The sequence below is a fragment of the Lutjanus erythropterus genome, chromosome 3 (genome assembly GCF_056507025.1).
Source record: "Lutjanus erythropterus isolate fLutEry1 chromosome 3, fLutEry1.hap2, whole genome shotgun sequence".
Taxonomy (NCBI): domain Eukaryota; kingdom Metazoa; phylum Chordata; class Actinopteri; order Lutjaniformes; family Lutjanidae; genus Lutjanus; species Lutjanus erythropterus.
Window position 1 is genome coordinate 39,099,301 of NC_139319.1, and position 21,494 is coordinate 39,120,794.

Genomic DNA, 21,494 nt, shown 5'->3' on the forward strand with positions numbered 1-21,494 from the left:
AGGCATCTGCTTTATTTTACTGTTTTGTGTTTGCTTTCAGCTGATAAGAGATGTGTTCAGTCACTGCTAATAAAAAAATAACTTTCCCGAATTTGCTGCTTCATTATGAAAGCTTTTAAATAACAAAATAATGTCTATTCAATGTTCAGATCCCAGACTAAAGACGAGTGCGACTTTGTTAAATACACGCCATCAAGCAGGTGCAAATTCCAATGTGCTGGGCTGGTACAGCGAATCAAACCAAGTCAAGCCAGACAGCACACCGGCATGAACAAGGAGTAGTTACCTATGGAGGCAACAAGCCTTCATTGCCTACATCAAAATGGGGCAAAATTTAGCATGTTCACCCACGTGCTCCCATGTTTCCATCGCTGCTAATCGGAGCTGGAGTCGAAAAATACCTGTGACCACAGCAGAGCAGGGCTGCACAAATCTTGCTAAAATGTGAATCAGAAAGAACAGAGATCATGATTCTTAATTTTCACCCAAACCATTAATTTCATTCTTAAATGCCAGGCTTACATTTGTATGATGTATGCAACAGAGCTCCAATTAATAAAATTGATAATGGGTGTGCTTGATTTGAAGTAGGTGTGCAAATAATCAAGCATTACAACAGTCTATAGTATTGGCAGCACTAAGATGGTGAGGGCCCTCCAAATCAAACTCTGCATAGGGCCCCATAAAGGCTTTGTCCGGCCCTGTACATTCACAGCAAGTGACCTGACTGTGACAAGAATCTGATGGTGTAGTACAGTATTATGCAATCATTGATATGTACTAATGCCCACCACATTACTGGAACCAAACAACTGCCTTTCTTATATCAATGCCAGTGCGGTTACCTGCCCGTTTTTGTTTTGTTTGTTGTAAACTCACTTGTACTTGTAAACTCAGTAAAACTTCAAATTATGAAAGAGTATCATCTCTTCTCTCATTTCTTCTCAAGCAAATCCTCCCTTTTTCCTCATGACTTTGGTATTCATACTCCACCTTTAAATATCGCTAAACAATCTTGTCTAAAACACACTTTATACACATCATTCAGCCAATGACTCTCACCTACAGGGTACAAAGAAATCTGAAATTGACTTGTTTAGTCTTCACAGCGTCCACAGCCAACAGTCAGCCAGGCATAACTATGGCTAAGTGTTTATCTCATTAGCTGCAGTTTGTATCCCATTAAACTGAGCCAGGGGGACCCTTAATGACCCCACAGACAAGCAAATTACAGAGTTAATATTGTGATCTTTAATTAGACTTTACTAGCAGCCTCAGATTTGGGAAAGTTATTTTAAAAGTCTTATTTTTCCGAAGAAATCCAAAAAGACGAGGCAGCAGTTCCAAGAGACAAGTTTACACATCCCATAACTGGTCAATAATCCCATTCGCTTCATTTAGAGCGCTTTTTTCCCCCTCTTCCCTTGTGCTTAAATGCCCAACATCATGATGCAATTTGGGTTTTTTAATCACCGTTTTAGCAGTTACAGCGCGGCTGTCCGATTTCCTGCAACAAAAGTGTGTAGCGCCATTAGCGCAAGTAATTCCACACAGCAGGCCTCCAGTTGTGCATGTGATCGGAGGAGAACAAAACAACAGGCTTCACAATGGAAAACCTGAGCTAATGTCCTCGATCGTCCCACCTTGTTGTGGTTGTTTTCTGGGGCAATTACATTCTGTAGACATTATGGGGCAGAAATACCCGCACATGGGATATAATCCCTGGGCTCTGCACTGTAAAAAAAAAAAAAACATACAGGAATTTAGTGGAATCAACTGATCTTTTCTCATTAATTCAACGCAAACACCCAACATTCATTTACTCAAGTTGATTCAATAGAAACTTCTTCTAACTTGAGGTCTTTTAATTTGAAATTTTGAGTTGAATGAATGTACTGTACAGACTTCAATCAACTCATTAAGTTTTTAAAGAAACATGATCAGCATATTAGCATATTTCCCAGCATGCATTGAGAGAGCCTTCCATTTCATAGTTTGAATAAAACATAGATGATGGAAACTTACACTTTAAGATAAGTTGTGGTTGCTTGTTTTCATGCTAATAAAACATTACATGCTACGCTATATTTTGGTTTATACGGTGGGAATACTACCATATTAGTCAACAGGGGCCTTTGAAATAAATGAAAAACTATGAAAGTTACTTTTAGTAGAAATTCACATATTGTCTTTGTGTCAATACTGGAACAAAATAGCTCCAACTGGAAAAGATCAAAGTTCTTTGTGTGAAATGAAGAAATTACTCTTTCAACTGAGAAAATGTAAAAGGAAATCAAATTTGTTTGTAATCTTTGTCAGTGTGACTGTGAAGAGTTGTTGGTTCAACGTAATATCTTAAACTTATTGAACAAATTTTCTCAAGTACAACTGAATTAATGTTAAGCTTATTTGCCTAGAAAAGTTTGTCTGCTTTGAGTCATTACAAAATTATCTCAACTTGTCTTTTCAAATTCAGTCAACTTAAAATTTTAGGTCTGTCTGGGCACTAACTTTTTTTTAAGTCAAAACAAATAGTTTATTTTTACAGTGTGATGTTCTGTGGAGTGTGTGTGTGTGTGTGCATTTATACAAGCTCACACTGAATTTCAGGTGTGTTTAGCATTATATCATCTCACATGGGACACAGAAATGTGTGACAGTCCCTTAAGATTTCCTAAATGGGTCTGGAGGAGTGCTGGAAAGTTATCGCAAGGTCAGCAGTGAGTCATGGAGCGGACGGCGGCCCACTGGGGAGTGTGGTGCAGCGCTGGGATAGTTTGCTACTGTGTCATCGCTGCATTAAGAGATGTCAAGGTCGGGGCTTTTTAAGCGCTCCCACAAAGAATCCCCTCTTCTCTCTGCGTTGGCCTGCACGAGTCATTTTATGGACGACCACGCACCTATAGTAAAGTGTATTTTTACACAGACCCAGTGCCATATGCCTGACAACGCGGAGGCTAACCTCACCGTTTTGGCTCGCTCCGCTTTTCAGTCCAAACCGGCGCAGAAGTCAAACAAGCAAAGCCACGCAGCGGGTCAGATATTGAAAATGGTGCACTTATAGAGTGAAAAGCAAAACAGAGAGAATTCTCGTCCTGTTTTAAACTTTGTCTTATATAAACGCAGCCAGGGTTGGGGTGATATCTGATAAAATAGATCAAAATTACATTATTGGCTTTTATAGCCCACTGAAAACATAGCCCAAAGGTATGCTATTTGGCAGAGAGCAGCTCGTAATATGTCTAAGAATTGTTACCATCTGGCTTGACTGCAGGGAATGCTTCTCTCTTAAAAACCTCAAAGTCAAAATGATACAAGTAAAACCGAGCATTCATAACCAGGTTGGCTTTTTATGGACGCCTGTCCACATCGATTTGGCTCCACGGTGTCTTGAAGATAACTTGTGCTATTTAAGAAGCAATCTTTTTTTCCTTCTAAAAGTGGGTTTCACCTTTTTCTCTCTGAATAGAGTGTTTTATTTAAAGTATTCTGATTCCTGCCTTAAAGAGGAGTTGTTCTTGTGAAAACTGTTGTTCATTTTGGATACAGCATGATGTAGCTACTTGGTTTAATCAATACAACATCCCCAAAACTACAAACATACAATATGCAATCCCGCCATCCGGACAAGAAAATGTTATCCCCTGACATTTTAACCCCTTTTTTCGGAGCTACACCCTTCTAATCGCACTCCTGTACACAGTTTCAGGCCCCCATTACCTTATTATGAGATTACAATGTCAATGTGCTCAGAATTGTGACAATTACAGTAAGTGGTGGAGTAATTTTCAGCATTAAATGGGGTCTTTGTGCGCTATGTTGCTGTATGTTTCCGCAGCCTGTCATAGGTTGAAAGAGGGCGTCCTGGCAGCGAGTCAAATGCGTTCTGGTACGTACAGTGAGGTGAGCAGGTATATAGATGCGTGTGTATATATGAGAGCATTATGGCCGTATAAATGCAGATTCATATTAGCAAATGCACACAGTCACACTGACAGGCTGCCATGGAGCAAAAATCCCAGTGTGTGTGTGTGTGTGTGTGTGTGTGTGTGTGTGTGTGTGTGTGCACTGAGGCCTGTGGCATATGAAACATGAGTCCCTGTTTAGCAGTGTGAACCGTGGGGGGGAGGGAAGGGGGGAGGCTGTTTTCTCAATGCCTCCTTGACCTGTCACTATTGATGGTGTGAGTGTATGCATGGATGTGTGCGTGTGTGCGTGTGCATGTGTGAGAATCCGGCAGACATCTACAGGGGGACAGCCACCCCCTCACCCTCCTCCCCCGCTGCTGATATCCTCTCATGCCACCACCACCAGCCCCCCCTCCCCCCTCCCCTCCCTCCTCTCCACCTCTCGGCCCCCCTCCCCTCTCCTGGCGCCCCGGTATGAGAGAGAAAGCTGTTGTTAATAAAAAGTTTTCAAAGAATGGGATGAAAAGGGAGGTGAAATTGAGCGGCCCTGGCCGTATTATTTCTTCTCCGTATGGGAGCTGGCCTCTCGCGGTCTCTCCGACGCTCTCGGACCGGGAGGGGGTCGCTGGCTCGGTGACCATTACTGCCCCGGGGCCAAAGCAAATGATTTGCCTCTCTGAGGCTTCAAAGGGGAGCAATTACACTTAAGTAACCAAATGAAAAGATAGCCCAGCTTGGCAGCAGTTTGGGGGAAACAGTGGAGGCCTTTGAGGGAAGAGGCACCACACCTCAGGAGTAATATGTAACAGCTCGCATCACAGAGACAAAAAAAAAAGAGAGAAGAAGAAGAAAATAAACAAGAGAATATTCTGCCACTGAATTCAGAAGAAAAAAGGTGCTGAAATGCACCCAAACCAAAACAACAACATCATTTAGAGTGGTTTACCAAGCCAGCCGATAGCTTTTAAAGCAATTGTGGCCATATAGAAATACAGACCCAACCACTGGCCACTTTGGCTAGCACATCACATAAACACACACTGTATGCAACATCATATCGTGGCAAATTTGGAGGAAATTAGATATGAAAATTGTTTTTCTTTCATTGTTCTTCAAATCTGCAAATGTACTTTATTTTCACTGCTTTGTTTGTGTTAGTTGCTTGAGATAAGCCTCAGAAAAATTCCACAGAAACACTGTTTATTTCTATGATGCCTGTGTTTATCTGTGCATAGTGAAATGACTGTTGAATAGGGGTGTCACCATATACCGGTATTAATAACCATGATATTTAAAGCTACTACAAGGAGTTTTTGAAACGATCTCAATTTAATACTGGTGGCTCTATATGACCTACCTGAGCAAACAAGACCATCAGCAAGAAGATTAGCTGTTTCCAAACAGTAATTCTTAATGGCTGCCACCAGGTTGGATTCTCCTTAAAATCAAATGAAATAAGCCTGTGCTTACATTGTGACAGGCAAAGTTACATTGGCCAGTTAAAGTGAAGCAGAGAGATATTTTTATTCCGATAATTTTACTTCTGACATTATATTTTGTGGCTCATGCGGGAACTACAGTATGTTCCTTGTAGCTGAAAAAAAAAGTTCTGGTCCATTCTGCTGCAGAAAGGAAGTAGTTCTGCTACTGTAGAAATAAAGTTGTTCCTATGTGAAACTGCTCTCAACAAGGTCTGTGGATTATCTTGAGTAACCAGGTTATGATTTCGGGAAAGAGACACTGATAATGATTTTTTCAAATGTTTGGTTTTGGTGCTCTGAGTGCCGTCTAGTTCCATTATATTTGAGAGAGGGCAGACATCTCTATAGCTTATATCTCCAAAGCTCTGCAACACACATTAAAACTATCTAGATGTCTAAACAGCACCACAGGTAAGAGAGGAAATATGTGTTTTTGATTTTGAGGTGAACTGTCCATTTAAATATGAATCTGACTGACAGCACATTATTATTTTGCAATAATATTGTTATTGTAAATTCTTTTGGCTGTGATAATCATATGATATCCTGACAGCCCTGCTGTCCACACAGTCTTATAAAAGGACTCACATCTAATCGAGCCTGAGACGATGATGATGAAACAAGATATAAATCACCCCAGCGCTGAATCCCACTGCGTGTGTAACACAATGAATAACATTAATTGCAATCTTGAGAGGAGCCGTGAATTGTGGTTCTGTGAGTGGCACACATAAAGTCAGCCTCTCCTCACTGATAAAAGACTTGAAAAAAGGCCCTATTGAGTGAAGTGGAGACTGGGAGTTTGGTAGGGGAGCTCACCTGTGGAGAGGAGTCTATAGCTGCATAGAAGGCCCAACAGCTGCCAGGGTTGTAAGTCTAGGCACCTAGCAGAGCCGCAGAATGGGAAATGCAAGGCGCTCTTTCAATGCACTGCCACTTAGTAACAGAAGGCATGTGCCAAACTTGCAGAATGAGAATGAAAACTCCCCCTTTCGGAGTTCACTAAATATCAGCAGCGACTCTCTTTTTATCCCCTCCCCTCCTCCCCCGCCCCCCTCCTCTCCCTCTTTTCTGCCTCTCCTTTAGTCTATTATAATTCCTCCATAAAAGAACAATGGTTGACTGAAAGACCCCCAAACCACAGAGATATACCAACAATCGGCAGGGAGAAGAAGGAAAAAGGGGGGACTCAGCTGAAGTGTGGAAGCCATCAATTACTGAGGGCCTAAAGTTAACATCCCAGCAGGATATGTGCATTAGAATGCAGATATAGGCAGGCCATGGGCAGCAGATGCCTAGCGGAGCGGTCAAAAGAGCACCCCGAGCTCACGAGAGGACATATGCAATGTGGGAGACTCTCGCCTCTCGCCTTGGAATCTACAGAAGAATAGAAAATTAAATTGAATGATGATTGTAGTAGTGACTCAAAGGAGCCATTGTGTGGAACTAACTGGAATTATGGGTTTGAAATGTGACAAACAACTGACATCTCACATAATGGATGCCAATACACATGGCTGCGGCGGAGCCTCAATAAATCTCACACATCATCAGGGAGATTGCCATGGATCTGGGGTTCGCCGCTGCAACAAGTGGGCCCGTCGGCTCCCAGTCGGGTCGAAAATGCACCGTGATTCCTCCACATGCACTGCCCTAACAGGATTTTCCCCTCTCACCGCATCTCTCTATTCTGGCTGCTCAGCAAGACTCAGCCCTCTGGGCTTCCTCGCGCTGCTAATTTACACTAGCCTGCAGGCTACCTTCACAGTCAGAACAGTGCAATTGTATTTTCAGGCTCATTAAGCAATAGCACAGAGAAGGGGAGCTCTTACCCCCCATCTACTTTCCCGTCCACGCTCTGTTCAGCGGGAGAGAATAGGCCGGCACAGAGGGGATGAAAGGTGGGAGAAAGAAATGCTGAATTATAGTTGTGAGGCTCGATCAGGTTGTTTGTGTTTACTACATCAGTTGGTTTGGGAGCCGGGGATGAGGAGGAGGAGGAGGAGGAGGAGGAGCAGGAGGAGGTGGAGGAGAGTGTGCACAGTCGATCTTCTGAGAACCAATCCGGCTGCTCGGTAGCAGCCCTATTCAGGATCAACCCATGCTTGTTTATTTGAAAGAGACCCCGCTTTTTTAACTTCCCACCCTCCCCATTGTTCCACTTCTCATGGGGAGGACTTTGAAATTGTAATCTCAGGATACTCAAACATACACATTTGTTCTGACCTTTGGTGCCTGCAATAACATTATTACTGTCAGACAGGCATTGCCAATTTAGATCCACGCTGCATTCAGCTGCTTTGATTTGACACTTTTGTTGATTTTTAAAGGATTTAAAGTCAGTTAGATTAAGAAATGAGGACTGAAACAAGTGAAAAAACATTAATTTCTCTTTTTGTCCTTAAAATATAAAAGGAATTTATTATCTGAGCAGAGTTAAACTTAAAGGGACAGTTCACCCCAAAATCAAAAACACATTTTTTTCTTTTACCTGTGGTGTTATTTATCCATCTAGATAGGTTGGATGTGAGTTGCAGAGTTTTAAAGATAATCGTCTTTCTTTCAAATACAGCAGAAGTAGATTGCACTTGGTTTGTGGTCGTTAAAGCACCAAAAGTAAATAAATAAATAAAACTAAAAACTAAACAGCAATGTTTCTTTCCAGAAATCATGGCTGATAACCAAGATATGTACTTTTTATTTTCGATTTGGGGGTGAACTGTCCCTTTAAGTCCTACAACAAATGTGGAGAAGCATCAATTTAATAATAACAATAAAAAAGATTTGCTGTTTAAGATTTTCTGGAAACAATCGAATTAGTTTGGTTTTCTGTATTTACTTTGATGAAGCACCAATACAATATAATATGGGAACAGGAACCAGTTGCCAAAAGGAAACAGTATTAACTCACCAGTGGAGGAAGAAGTGCTCAAAACCTTTACTTAAATAAAATTACAAATATCACACTGTGAAAACACTCCACTACAAGTAAAAGTCCTGGATTCAAAATCTTATACAAGTAAAAGGATTAGCAAAATACACTGAAAGGATCAAAAGTACAAGTACTCACTGTGCAGTAAAATGTTCCCTGTCAGTGTTTTCTCATTATATCTGATGTTTCTGGATTAATATAAATGCTGCAATAAAGTGTGTGCTGCTTTTTACTGCTGTAAAAGTACTATCTTTTAGGCGTGTAAGAAAATATCAGTACTCTTGATTATGACAGTATTATGTTTTATGACACTGTGTCAGTTCTCAAAATCACTGTATCGTCATATCACGATACATGCAAGGATTCATGGCAGTGGTTCACTTTGTGTTGTTTAAACCACAGACTGCTAGATAGCAGTGTTTTCCATCCACCTTCACTGTGCTGATTGCATTAAAAGTAAACTTTTAACTAGTTTGTATATGGTGGTATGTTCTTTATACTATGACAGTTTTCCTATCACCTTACAGTAGCAAGATATATCGTAATATATTGAATCGTAACCCATGTATCGTGATATGCATCATAACACCAGATTCTTGCAGTCACAGCCGGACTCATTTAAACTATTTCATATACTGTTTGATAGTTAAATCTACAGCGATGCATCATGTTCTGTAAGATCATCGTGTATTTGTAGCGTCACTGGCCTTTAAGAACCACATATCTCTAACAAGGCAACTTTTCATGATGTCAAAAAAAAAAAAAACAGGCCTGTTTTCATCTTTGAGCTGATCCAAGTTGTTTTTTAAATAGTTAAGTAAACTTAAGGAGTTGCAGAATTTTTTTAACTCATAAAGGAACTTTTAATTCTTCAGTTTATCACAAAAAAATTATCAAATTAAATATCAGTAAATTTTAAGATACATTGTTTTCACTTGACAGGAAGAGTATGAAAAAATGTAATCTGAAAAGTATTAACTAAAGCTGTAAGACAAAAGTAGTGGAGCAAAAACTGGAATATTTGCCTCAGTACTAGAGTAGAAATATTATGTTACATAAAATGTAAAAACTCAGGTTAAAGTAGCTCTAATTTGAATTTAAGAAAAGCACTAGAGCAAATGTACTTTGTTTCACTCCACCACTGACTGCCACATATTTAAACATGAGATCAGGATTCCACCTTGAGGAAGGACAAATTTTCAATTATAAAATTAAAGTGTTGTGCTTTTTTGACATCAAATGCTTTTTCCTGACATAACTGGTGAGATAATTCTTCTTCCAGAGCAATAAAACAATACATCTACAAATGATCAATGTAATCTGTCTGTCACCTAGTGGAATTTGACTGTAAATTAACCAGCATTTAACCATAAACAGTGAATTTTCATCTCAGTTTCAGTCTTATTAAATTTAATGATGAAATGTAACAAAGAAGAAAATTGGTTGCAACAAATTTCCTATTTTTTCTCACCTAGTTTGAATGCCAGCTAATACATTTTTATAACCTACAAAAGAGAAGATTTTTATATAATATATTCCCAATTGCTGTCATTTATACAATAGTTTCTGGTTTTGGCCTCACTGGAATTTTGAAGCCAGCAGTAAAAGAGAAAATTGATGCTGCTGCTTCGGGTTCTTTTTCTCAAATCTACTGCATCACAGCTTTGGCTGCTAAGAGCGTATGAGATTGTGGCGACATTCTTCGGTTTGTGAATGAGACCACAGAGTAGCCACACAAAGTTCCTCGTCCCCAGTCCTCAACCTAACTCGCCCACTCGCATTGTCTCTAGACTTTCCTCAAGAATGTGGATTTCTATGGCCGACGGCAAGCCAGACGAAATTGCCAATTGCATTGTCACCTCTTGTGGTTTTTCTCCTTAACAATCTCTCTTGGCAGAGGAGCTCAGGAGGAACCCTCGCAACGAAAACATCTGTTTCTGACGATGCTGGAGTGGGAAACACTGCTGAAGATGTTGCTAAAATGTGTAGCCATCGGTGTATAAGCAAACATTAATTTCAGCAAATGTAAATCTAACCACTGCAGTCCAGAGAAATAAGGTGGTGTTTAGGTTTGGGTTCAAAACAGCGGCTATAACAGAACACTCTTTCTCCCCTGATTGCTTTTTTACAGTCCGCAAAAGAAGCCATGATGAAGGCAATTTGCTTCCTTCCCTTGAGCACGGCAAAAATATTTCCCTCATTACCCAGCATTCAAGCACAGGGCACTCTGATGCCACAAGAGGAAGTGGCTTTGGCAGAAAATGTCAAACCAGCGTTTAAGTGCAGGATTGAAGCTGTTCTGATGTGGATTGGATCAACTTGTTAAGTCAAATGAAAGGTCAAGATATTTTTCCACAGTGTTTAGGAACCCTTAAGAGCTATTTAAACTGCTGTTAAATGGAGACCGCGCACGCTGGCCACCTTATGCGAGCTGAGGTGTTGACGGATGCAAAAAGCTAAAATCACACACGTAAAGATGGATAGTTACATCACACTTTCATGCAGAAATGTTCCTTTCCTTCACCTAACATCTGATTACTGACACTTCGGCACAACATCCCACCCTAACCCTGCTGATTCAGACAAGAAAAGCCAGGGCAGAGCGAGAGTGACGTGTCAGGACACTCGCTTGTCCTCATCTACTCTGCGCTGTGTCATGTCAGCAAAGTGTCCGTCTCGTTGAGGCCTGTAGCTACAGGTCTTTGTGCCGCTGTCGACACATCTCACAGGGATTGGGTTCCACGGCTCGCTCGCTCCTCTAAATGATGTGTTTGTTTGTCAGAGGGCCTCGCTACAGCAGGGAATTCACACATTGTTGATGGAGGGCAGACACCAGCTCGCCCCGACTCCCGCAAAGTCTGGGTTCATCAGCTGGTGGTGCACCTGGAGATTTCAACACTGAGTTCTAAGACCTCTTTTTAGCCTCTTTTCAACCAGTTAAAATGTGATTACAATATGAGTGTGTCACAATACACAAATTTCTTCACTCATTCTGATAAGGGATGCATGATATTTGATTTTTGCTGATTTCTGATGAGCCAGTTTTTGCCAGTATAAATTATTTTGGGCAATTGCTGATGCCAATACCAGTATCTGCAAATGCAGACATAAAATACAATGATTTTCAAAGTAAAATGCAATGCTTTCCAAAATAAAATTCAGTGCTTTCCCAAACTGACACATTCAATGGATAAAACAAGAAAACTACTGCTGACAAGTTTTTTTTCCCCTTTGTTTTTTTACCAATTCATCATAATGATCACAATGATGATGATCAATAAATTTGTAGTGTAGGAATGTGATTTGCTTCTCCTCACATGACCAACACTAAGCAGTTTTTGCAAGCAGCAACTCTGATCTCTGCCTAGCCACTCCACAATGCAGACATACTCACAACACCAATATTTCATGTTAAAACGTTTATCTGCCAGTATGATAACATGCTGATAATATCATGCATATCTAATCTAATCATATTCAGTTGTAGGTTAAAAGAGAGACTATATTGATTATTTTGAAGGTATTTGTCCAAAGTTGTATTTCACTGGTAGGCACACTGTAGGCTACACCAAAATGTAATTTTAATGTATTAAATGCTTCATATAAAATGTCATAAACACGAAAGATATGGGCTGTGATATGCCAACAAGTATGTTGTAATGGAAGGAGTTCTCAATGTAAAATAATAATATTCTTGTTGTAGCTTACTGTGCATGCATAAGTACTGATGTACTGGTTACAGTTTCGATGACTCCAGGACATATGCACAAGAATGTAGCAAAAAGACTGGCAAAGAGGATTAAAGCTACTACAAGGATTTTTTAACTGGTTATGATCAGCCTCAATTCATTGCTGGTGCCTCTATATGACCTTCATAGGTTAATGAGACCATCCTCGAGAAGAATGACCATTTCTACATATTGTTAATGCCTGCCATGGGATCAAATTCTCCATAAAATCACATGAAACAAGCCTGTGTCTACATTTTCACTGGCAAAGTTACAGTGAGTAGTACTTTAGCCAGTTCAAAAGAACTACATTGAGAATTTTCTTTGTTGTTATATTTTGTGATTATTACAGTGGAAACACAACCACTTGTGTCCACAGGGGCCTCCAAAATAAGCAAAATATGAAAGTTATTTGTAGTAACTTCAAATAAACAGGAAGATGTGATCATTGGGTTAAACACAAGACGAGCATCCAGGTGACTGAAGTTTGACTCCTGTGGCAACTTCTTGTTTGGCTTTCAACTGAGAAATTTGGATGTAGTTTCTTAGTTAGGATACAAACTGACGATATTGTAGGATATTATTTACATACTGTAGAGGATAGAAATGACACTCTTACAAATCCCGGTGAAATATTGTTTAAATCTGAATATTCAATCAATGTGTTCAAATAGTTGGTGAAAAACTTTCACTTTCATCAGTTCTGAATATCTTTTTACTGGTGATCAGTCGTTTTTTTAAACAGAAAGATGCTCACTGGTCCAGTCTTGAGTAGATCGTCCAAGGACCAAGAAAAAAAATGCATGGTATGAGAATCATGTTAAATTGTTGTCCCACTTGGCCCTTGCACTTTATGAACCAGTTAAGTGGTTTCATCGATGCATGAGAGTCCTGAAAACGGCCCCCACACGTACACATGAAAAAGTTTTCATTTCTGGTGCCGGCTGAGGGGAAAGTGCTTCCCATCGAGCTTGCACCAACCTTGAAGGACAGATCTGCTTTCAAACTCACTAACACCTTCTGACACAGTTCACTCGCCTGCACGCTGTTACAGAAATGTCTTTTGGGGTAGGGGAGAGGGGGCCCTGAAGCTAAACACACTGGACCAAACACCAGGGGAGGAGAGGTAAGTGTACTTCTCGTGTAGATTTATCTCCGGGTGTACCTGTATCGGATGAATTTCTGTATGAGTCCATGTGCTCCGTGGGCCCACTCTCATCCCCATCTTGCACGACACTGCGGAGATGAGATAGAGGGAAGGGTACGCCGTCGTTGGATTTAAACCCAAACCAGCTGGGTGACGAGAGGCCCCTGGTGTGTGAGGAGACAGAGGGCCGGCTTTGCCAGATAGAAAATGAAGGAAGCAGACTCAACATGAGGATTTACTCAAGCTGAATCGTCAACCAGAATTGTGCCTCTCACCTGATGAAGGCTAAATTGTTCTTTGCACCTGAGGGTTTTTAAGAGGCCGAACATTAGTGGTCTCAATGCAGAGTTTTGTCAATCAAATGAACTTCCCTTTTCCTCAGTTTCTTGGGAAAACGGAAACAAGATTCCAGCTGCAGGACAGAGACGGGCAGTATTTCAATTAAATGTAATTAAAATTCGTATTTGATGACTTTGTAATTTGCTTTTTGCTAGTCAAAACAAAAGAAGCAATTTATAGCAAAATACTTTAATGGCTTATACTAGTGTATTTGAAATACTTAAAACTACTACAAAGCGTTTTAACTGGTTATGAAATGATGTCAATTTAATACCGATGCTCCCATTCCCTACATAAGCTAACAAGACCACCCACTAGGAGATCGTCTATTTCTATTTAGTTGTTCTTAATGCCTGCCACCAGGTCGGATTCTCTGTGAGATCAGATATAAACAAGCCTGTTTTACGTTTTTCCAGGCAAAATTACAGTGAGTTGTATTTTAGCCAGGTAAAACGAAGCAGGATAAGATGTTTATTTAGATCATTTTATTTCTGACATTGTATTTTGTGGTTATGGTGCTGGAAACACTATCACTTTTGTCCATAGGGGCCTCCAAAATCAACAAAAAATAAAGTTCCTTGTAGTAGCTTTAATATACATAATTGAATATGTAATTTTACTGTCAAATCAGACACATTTTATGCAGGTTTAAGCTGCAGGTTAAAAAATGTAAATAAAAAAATAGCCTAATCACAGTCTTTGCCTGAATCACTTGACACATCCTGTTGGGTCCTGCAACTCAAGCTCACACCGTATTCCATATGTGTTCCTTGTGACCAGTAGCTGAATGACACTAAAACACAACAGAAGAATAGAGCAATTAGCAAACTCATGTGCTCTGGAACTGGTTAATATACTTACTAGCTAGAGACCACTAACATGTCGTCATAGCTAAATGACAGAATGGGTTGATTGCCAGTGACTTCCAGAACAGCATATGACGGTTGGAGAGTACCAGTGACAGGATTACTGGACCTTAAGTTCATGATGTAATTCATGTGACATCACGCGTCATTAAACATGTGGTTAACATTGTGCAATGGTCACAGTTTGGTTTGTTTTACAAAAATATCATGGTTTGGGTTAAAATAAGCATGTAACATTTTATAAATGAATCCACTTATGAAATGTAACTTAAAGCTACTACAAGGAACATTCATATTTTGTTGATACTGGACCCCCTGTGGACAAACGTGGTAGTTGTTCACCAAAATAACCACAAAATATAATGTCAAAAATAAAATTATCTGAAGAAAATCTCCTCCTGCTTCTTGCTAACTGGAAAAACTATTACTCACTCTAACTGTGCCTGGAAAAATGTAAACACGGGCTTATTTCAGGAAAATCCTACCTGGTGGTAGCCACTGAGGTTAACTATTTCGAAAAAGACAATCTTAGTGTACATAGTCTTGCTAACTTATGTGGGTCATATAAAGGCATCAGTACTAAAATTAGACTATTTCGTAACCAGTCAAAAACTCCTTGTAGCAACTTTAAGTAACCTAAAGCTTTAAATAAACCAGTGTTGACTTTTGGTTTCACACGAGACACAAGCCCCGACCTGAATCCTGTGTTTGACCCATCCTTGCTTACATGGGCTTTCTCACTCTTTAAAGTGCTCCCGACATAATTATTACAGCTACTTGAGACCACCGCCTAACAATAAATGTACAGGCGATCTGTGCCCCTGTTTTCTGGTGGGGACGACCTGAAACCACCCAGCATGCACCTCTGAAAGATATGCTGGTTGGCTCCTTCAGATCTATGGTGTGGGACAATCACAGAGCTCATCTTCATATTGAGGCTACCTAAAATGTGATTATATGTTTGTATAGAATGTATTTTGTATTTTATTCAACTACATTTGATGACCAGTATTTGTGCAGCAAGGCACTCTTTGATGTATTTGTCCTGGCTGCGAGATAGGGCTGCAAACCACAACCAACTACTTGCGGTTTCCAAACAAGCCAAGTCTAATAGTTTAATTAGTCATTATTTAATCTAATTAAGCAATTAAGTATGAGGAGGAGTAATAAAAGTCATTTGGTGGAGTTAAAGAGGATAGACAAGTTAAGTTCTCGGATTAACCACCAGTACAGGAGGTTGAGCAATCCATCACCTCATTTATTAACTCCTTAATCGTGCATGTGATAGTGTTGATGATTGTAGAGCTCTCAGTGGGGTCTGGGTTGGTTGGACTGATGATGTCCAGGAGGCTACAGACAGTGAGCCACTGACGCTTTTAATGAGATCTTGGATGTGTTGAAAAGGCAGAATTTAGATTGATGACATCATGAAGTTTAGGTGCGTTTACCTCTGGCTGCAACAATTAGTGGATTAATTGATTAGTTGTCAATAATTCATTGAATCACACAACTGATTAATGTAAAATCAAATGTGAATATTTTCTTGTTTATTTTCTCTTCTATGACTGTAAATTGAATATCTTTGGGTAGTGGACAAAATAAGACATCGGAGGACATCACCTTGTGACAGGGATCAATATTTTTCACAATTTCCTGTCATTTTATGGCCCAAACAACCAGTCAATTAACTGAGAAAATGATCGACAGATTGATCAATAATTAAAGTAATTGTTAGATGCAGCCCTACACCTGATGTAAAGCACTGAGCCACATGGAGGGGAATAACAACAATGCAGTGCTATGAAGTAACTAAGCATATGTACTCAAGTACTGTTCATAAGTACAATTTTGAGGTACTTGTACTGTGATTTTATACTTGTACTTTACACCTCACAGGAAAATATTTTACTTTTCAGTGGCCTAGATGTAGCTTAGCTTTGCAATTTACCTACATATTTGCCTCTAAGACATGATTTATCATGATTTAAAGATCCAATATGTAGCATTTCAAAATTTACTTGCCTAAAAACAGACATACATTATATATTTTGTTGAGTTGTGTGCTAGCAGTTACTAGCTAGCTGACAGCTAGATACATACACTTTCATTAAAACCAATAATTCTCAGAAAAGTCACCTGCAGCCATCATAGCAGGTCATATTCTGCTAATACAGATAACTGAACACAACAATAGCACTTGTGCACCATTTTTATCACGATTCTATTAATTAAATTCACATTTAAATCACTTTTCAGTCTTAACAAACCATATTTTTCACCTGCTGGGAAGTTCATGGCGGTGCTGTGATGATTATGATGATTTTGACTTTTGTCCTACTGCTGCAAAAGATATTATACTGGTTACTCTTCACGTTAACCTGATTATTACTGAATTATATTGTCATGAGCAAAAGTATGAGGACAGCTTTATCTGTGTAACTTGATCCGCTTTTATGTCCATTTCTACAGTGGGACAACTGCACACCTACAACAAGCGTGACACAATACGTATTACATCATATCACTCCGCCAAACTGTATCAGCACTCACATTACAGGCAAGGTGCACCATATAATGTAGTTCCATATGCATAATATATGCAGTTACCACAAATTAAATGCAAACTATCACAATAGCAAACCAGAGGAAGGTAGAAAACGAATATTCACAAAAATAAATAAAATTGTACATATTTTTGAGCACAACGTGTCAAAATGAATAAAATTCCTCCCTCCACAGCGGAGACGTGAAACAGTTAACTGTCAGCGCTGTCTGCTCGCTCCCATGCAGCTCCATGCAGTGGACTATGAAATATTTGGAGGACAATTGGTTAAGTGGAGTTAACCGTTGCCTTTTTCTCCCCGAGGTATCTTCCTTTTTGATCCTGCCGAGCCTGGCGCCTCGCAGAACACAACTTGTCTGGCTTATTAAATAGTATGACCTGGAGAAAGAAAACGCCTGTTGCTTCTCAACTGAGGCCATTGTGAGGCGAGAAGAGCTCATGACAGCCCTTAAATTGCTGTAATGCTGTGTGACCAACAGTCGTACCTAATCAATTTCTATCGTGGCTGCGCACCTTTTCTTCTTTGATTTGATTCTGGGTTTTATTGGTTTACTCGTTTTTATTTTCACACTGTCATTAAATGACTTTATTCTGGATGCTCATTCATTTAATTACATGTATTTTGTAATTCCGTGCACTTTATAATGTATTTCTTTTTAGTACAACTTTACAATAAGACTGCCTTTGTAAATGTTTTATATATGATTTATAATTACCGTATTAATGAGATTGTAAACTTTTTATCAACAATTAAACAATTCTAAACAACGTATAACACACATTGACCATTTCCCAAAATTCGGTTACTGCTTACTGCTAATTAATCTTACTAATGATTTACTAACATTTAAAATTGGCAAAGGGAGCCTTAAAGGGACAGTTCACCCCAAAATCTTTTTTTTTTTTTTTTTTTTTTAATTCCTCTGGCCAGAAGTACTACTTATCTATCTAGACTGTTTTAGTGTGAGTTGAGAGTTTTGAGGATATCAGCCATAGAGACTTTTGCATTTTCTCCAATATAATACGATTAAATGGCACAAGTCCTGTGTTGCTCCAAGCACCAGACATACATTTGAAAAATTCTAAACCAGTGTCTCTTTTCAAAAATCATGACCCAATTGCTCAAAATAATCCACAGACCTTGTTGGGAGAAGTTTCATGTGGGAGCTACTTTCTTTCTGCAGTAGAAACACACGGAACTACTTTATAATCTCATGGAACTGCTTTCTTTCTAATAGAAATAAAGTAGTTCCTACATGAAACCGCTTATAACAAGGTCTGTGAATCATCTTGAGTAAACAGGTTATGATTTTATTTATTTATTTATTTATTTATTTGTTTTTGGTGCTTGGATTAACACAGGACTTGTGCCATTTAGTTTCATTATTGGAGAGAAGACAGACATCTCTATGTCCAAAACTCTCACACCAAAAAAATATGTAGATGGATAAATAGCACTTCAGACCAGGGGACAAATAGATTTTGGGGTGAACTATGCCTTTAACAGTACAGATAAATGTGGGCTCACTATTTGGCAAGCAACAGATCACTGTTGCTCTTTTTGTCTAATGTGTTGTAACAGGTTATTATTATCATTATTATTATTATTATTATTATTATTATTATTATTATTATGTGCTTTTACAACCTACTATAACCTAACTATAAACAATTTATAAATATTTTAAGGGCAGTCTTATTGTAAAGGGGTACCCTATATTTCCTTGTCTTCTTGATTGATAAAAGTATCACTTTGATATTGACATGTGACTTTTTCATCTCAGCTTTACAGTAGGAGGATGATTCAGTGAATAGCACCGATGGAGTGGTCGTCTAATGGATGTAAATGGTCAAGAGAGTCCTCCCCACTGGTTAATTGCGCTAAAATTGGTCTAAGCTACTTTGTAAGGGCCATCAATGGCCCCGCGCCGCATGGGGTCTGTATGATTAACTTCTCCTTCCTTTCAAAGGCCTCTTGATGTTCCCTTGGAAGGCGGTGGGCCAATCAAAACCGCACTCGGAGACGTCACGAGGCCAACATGACTAGCTGATTGGTGGGAGCGGGGAGGGGGGGACAGCCCCTGTCCTTTTATAGACGACCCCGTACAGCGCGTAAAAGCTACTAGGCACCGCTGACAGCGCGGAGAGGAGAGACGCATTTTGGACACTGTACCACCTCGGCGACTCCATTCCTCTGAACGGGCCCCACGGAGGTGCATGGCCCCATCCCCCTGTCTCATGATGAATCCTGTGCAGGGGTCGCCGTCCCGAGACGCCAAACAGCTTCATCAAAAAGAGGAGACGGACACGGAGGGTGAGGAGCTTCAGCCGAAAGACATGACAACCGAGAAAGGATACAAACTCCAGCGGAGCAGCCTCCCGTTCAGCGTTGAGTCGTTGATTTCCAAGAAGACCACCTGTCGGACTTCTTACTCGCCCTCAGATTTGGCTGTGGTGCTGCCGAAGCCCGTGGCCACTGGGCAGGGCGCCGCGCACTTCTCTCCAAGGACTCTTTACGCGGAGAGGAAGGCGTCCGCGGAGAGCTCGCAGGGTGTTTCCAGTAGTTCCAGCGAGGACAGTCCGCAGTTTTGTGAGAAAGATCAGAGCACTTGGTTCCAGACGTCCTCCTTTTCCACTCCACCTCGTAAGTCCGTCCCTCTGCTGTTCTGAGGCTTCTTAAAACTCTAAAACTCTGCATGTATTCATCGTGTACTGTAGATAACCAAGGCCGCAAAGAATATCGGGTGGTTATTAGGTTAAAGTTAAAAATTATAATTTACTTGATGTTACAGTAATATTAATATTTCCTCTACAGCTCTACAGTCTGTGCGTATTTTTTCGGGCATTTTGCCTTTTATGTCTTACAAACAGCAGTAAAATGTTATGCCACTAAGCACATATTTGGCTGTTTCTCTTATGTTCTTCTATTTCTTATTATATGTAATATTTACGCACACGTGCAGGTGATGAATGCAAGAAAATGTTCAAAATGAGAGGACCACGGCGTGACTGACCCCTGTAATTAATGTTAGAACTGGTGAATGTGATGTTTTTGTGATGCAGATTGTCATAAACGCTTAATTTGTCGACAAAAATAGAGTAAAGCCTCTGTATCGGTTTGTTTTCTTGCTGTGTCATGATTTCTCATTAAAGACTCACATTTTCACCTGCCGTGACGAGCAAGATTTCCCACGACAACAAGCTTCAGTTTAATCTAACCTCAGCTCTGTTTTCTTTATTTTTCCTCCAACAGGGAGTTCAAGTCCAACTCAGTGTACTTTAAGGAAACACAAAAACAACAGGAAACCTCGCACGCCCTTCACTACCTCCCAGCTGCTGGCGCTGGAGCGCAAGTTTCGCCAGAAGCAGTACCTCTCCATCGCCGAGAGAGCCGAGTTCTCCAACTCTCTCAACCTGACGGAGACTCAGGTCAAAATTTGGTTTCAGAACAGGCGGGCCAAAGCCAAGAGACTGCAGGAGGCCGAGCTGGAAAAGTTTAAACTGGCCTCCAAGCCCGTCCTGCCCGCCTTCGCGCTGCCGTTCCCTCTCGGAGCGCACATGGGCTCTCCGACGTGGGGCCCGTCGGGCGCCTTCCCGAGGCCCAGTCTGCCGGTGCCAGGACTGTTCAGTGGACCCGTCACTTATGGGATGTACTATTTGTCTTAGTATTGTGTTTATGTGTTGTTTTAAGAGAAAAAAAAGTCCTCTGTCATGATTGCGATAGCTTATGAACGAGGATTTTTTTTTATGTTTTCAATTTGGAGAGAAATTTTCAAACCTCCAGAATAAGAAGCAATAAAATTTTGGGACACATTTTTTTATACAGAATTTTGTGCGTAATTGGACCGTGTGAGTTCACTTGCTGTCCTCATTTTTATGACAGCGTCCAACTCTGTGGATTGTGGATTCACAGGCCTAAATTACTTACTCCAAAAGCAAATGTCAGTTTTTTTTTAACGACATGCCTTAAATATCTCATTCCAGCTCCGCAGTAGTTTGTGAAATGGATGTTTTAAGTGTCCAGACATGAAGGCGATGATCTACTGAGGCGGAGGGGGAAAAAAAAGTTTAAAAAGCAACAGAAAAGTACTTAAACGGTGTCAGTGCCTTAAAGACCAGTGTATCACTTGAAGTATTTCTCCTCAATCAAGCATTGACTGTTTCTGCCACAGTTGCTGTTTGAATCTTTGCAAACGGTTTCTGTCACGATTTCTTTATTTTGTAAACATGGAGTAAAAATTATATTTTAGGAGAAAAATACTCATGTATTAGAATTTTTTTTACTCTCACAACGTGGCCTTTATGGGAGTGATAGCCTAATAGGTTTTCTCTGAGGAATGTTGCTGTAAATGTAAATAAAATGTGTAGTGTTGTTCATAAAGCCCTGCGGCCTCGCTCCAGGAGCAGCAGGAGAAGTGGTATTTATTGAATATCTTTGTATCTGTACTGTGTACATACATCACTCTATCTAAATGTTCAGTTACTTGTAAAAACTGATTTTAGTAAATAAACATTATACAAGACTTGAAA

At 40.1% G+C, this 21,494-nt stretch overlaps 1 protein-coding gene across 1 annotated transcript; it reads left to right on the forward strand.

The window, feature by feature from the left end:
- Positions 1 to 19,092: 19,092 nt before the first annotated feature.
- Positions 19,093 to 21,494, forward strand: LOC146330573 (homeobox protein MSH-C-like). The gene is made up of 2 exons (XM_084716127.1): positions 19,093 to 19,608; positions 20,218 to 21,494. Exons 1-2 carry the CDS (start codon positions 19,182 to 19,184, stop codon positions 20,628 to 20,630), a joined length of 840 nt encoding a protein of 279 aa, XP_084572253.1. The 5' UTR covers positions 19,093 to 19,181; the 3' UTR covers positions 20,631 to 21,494.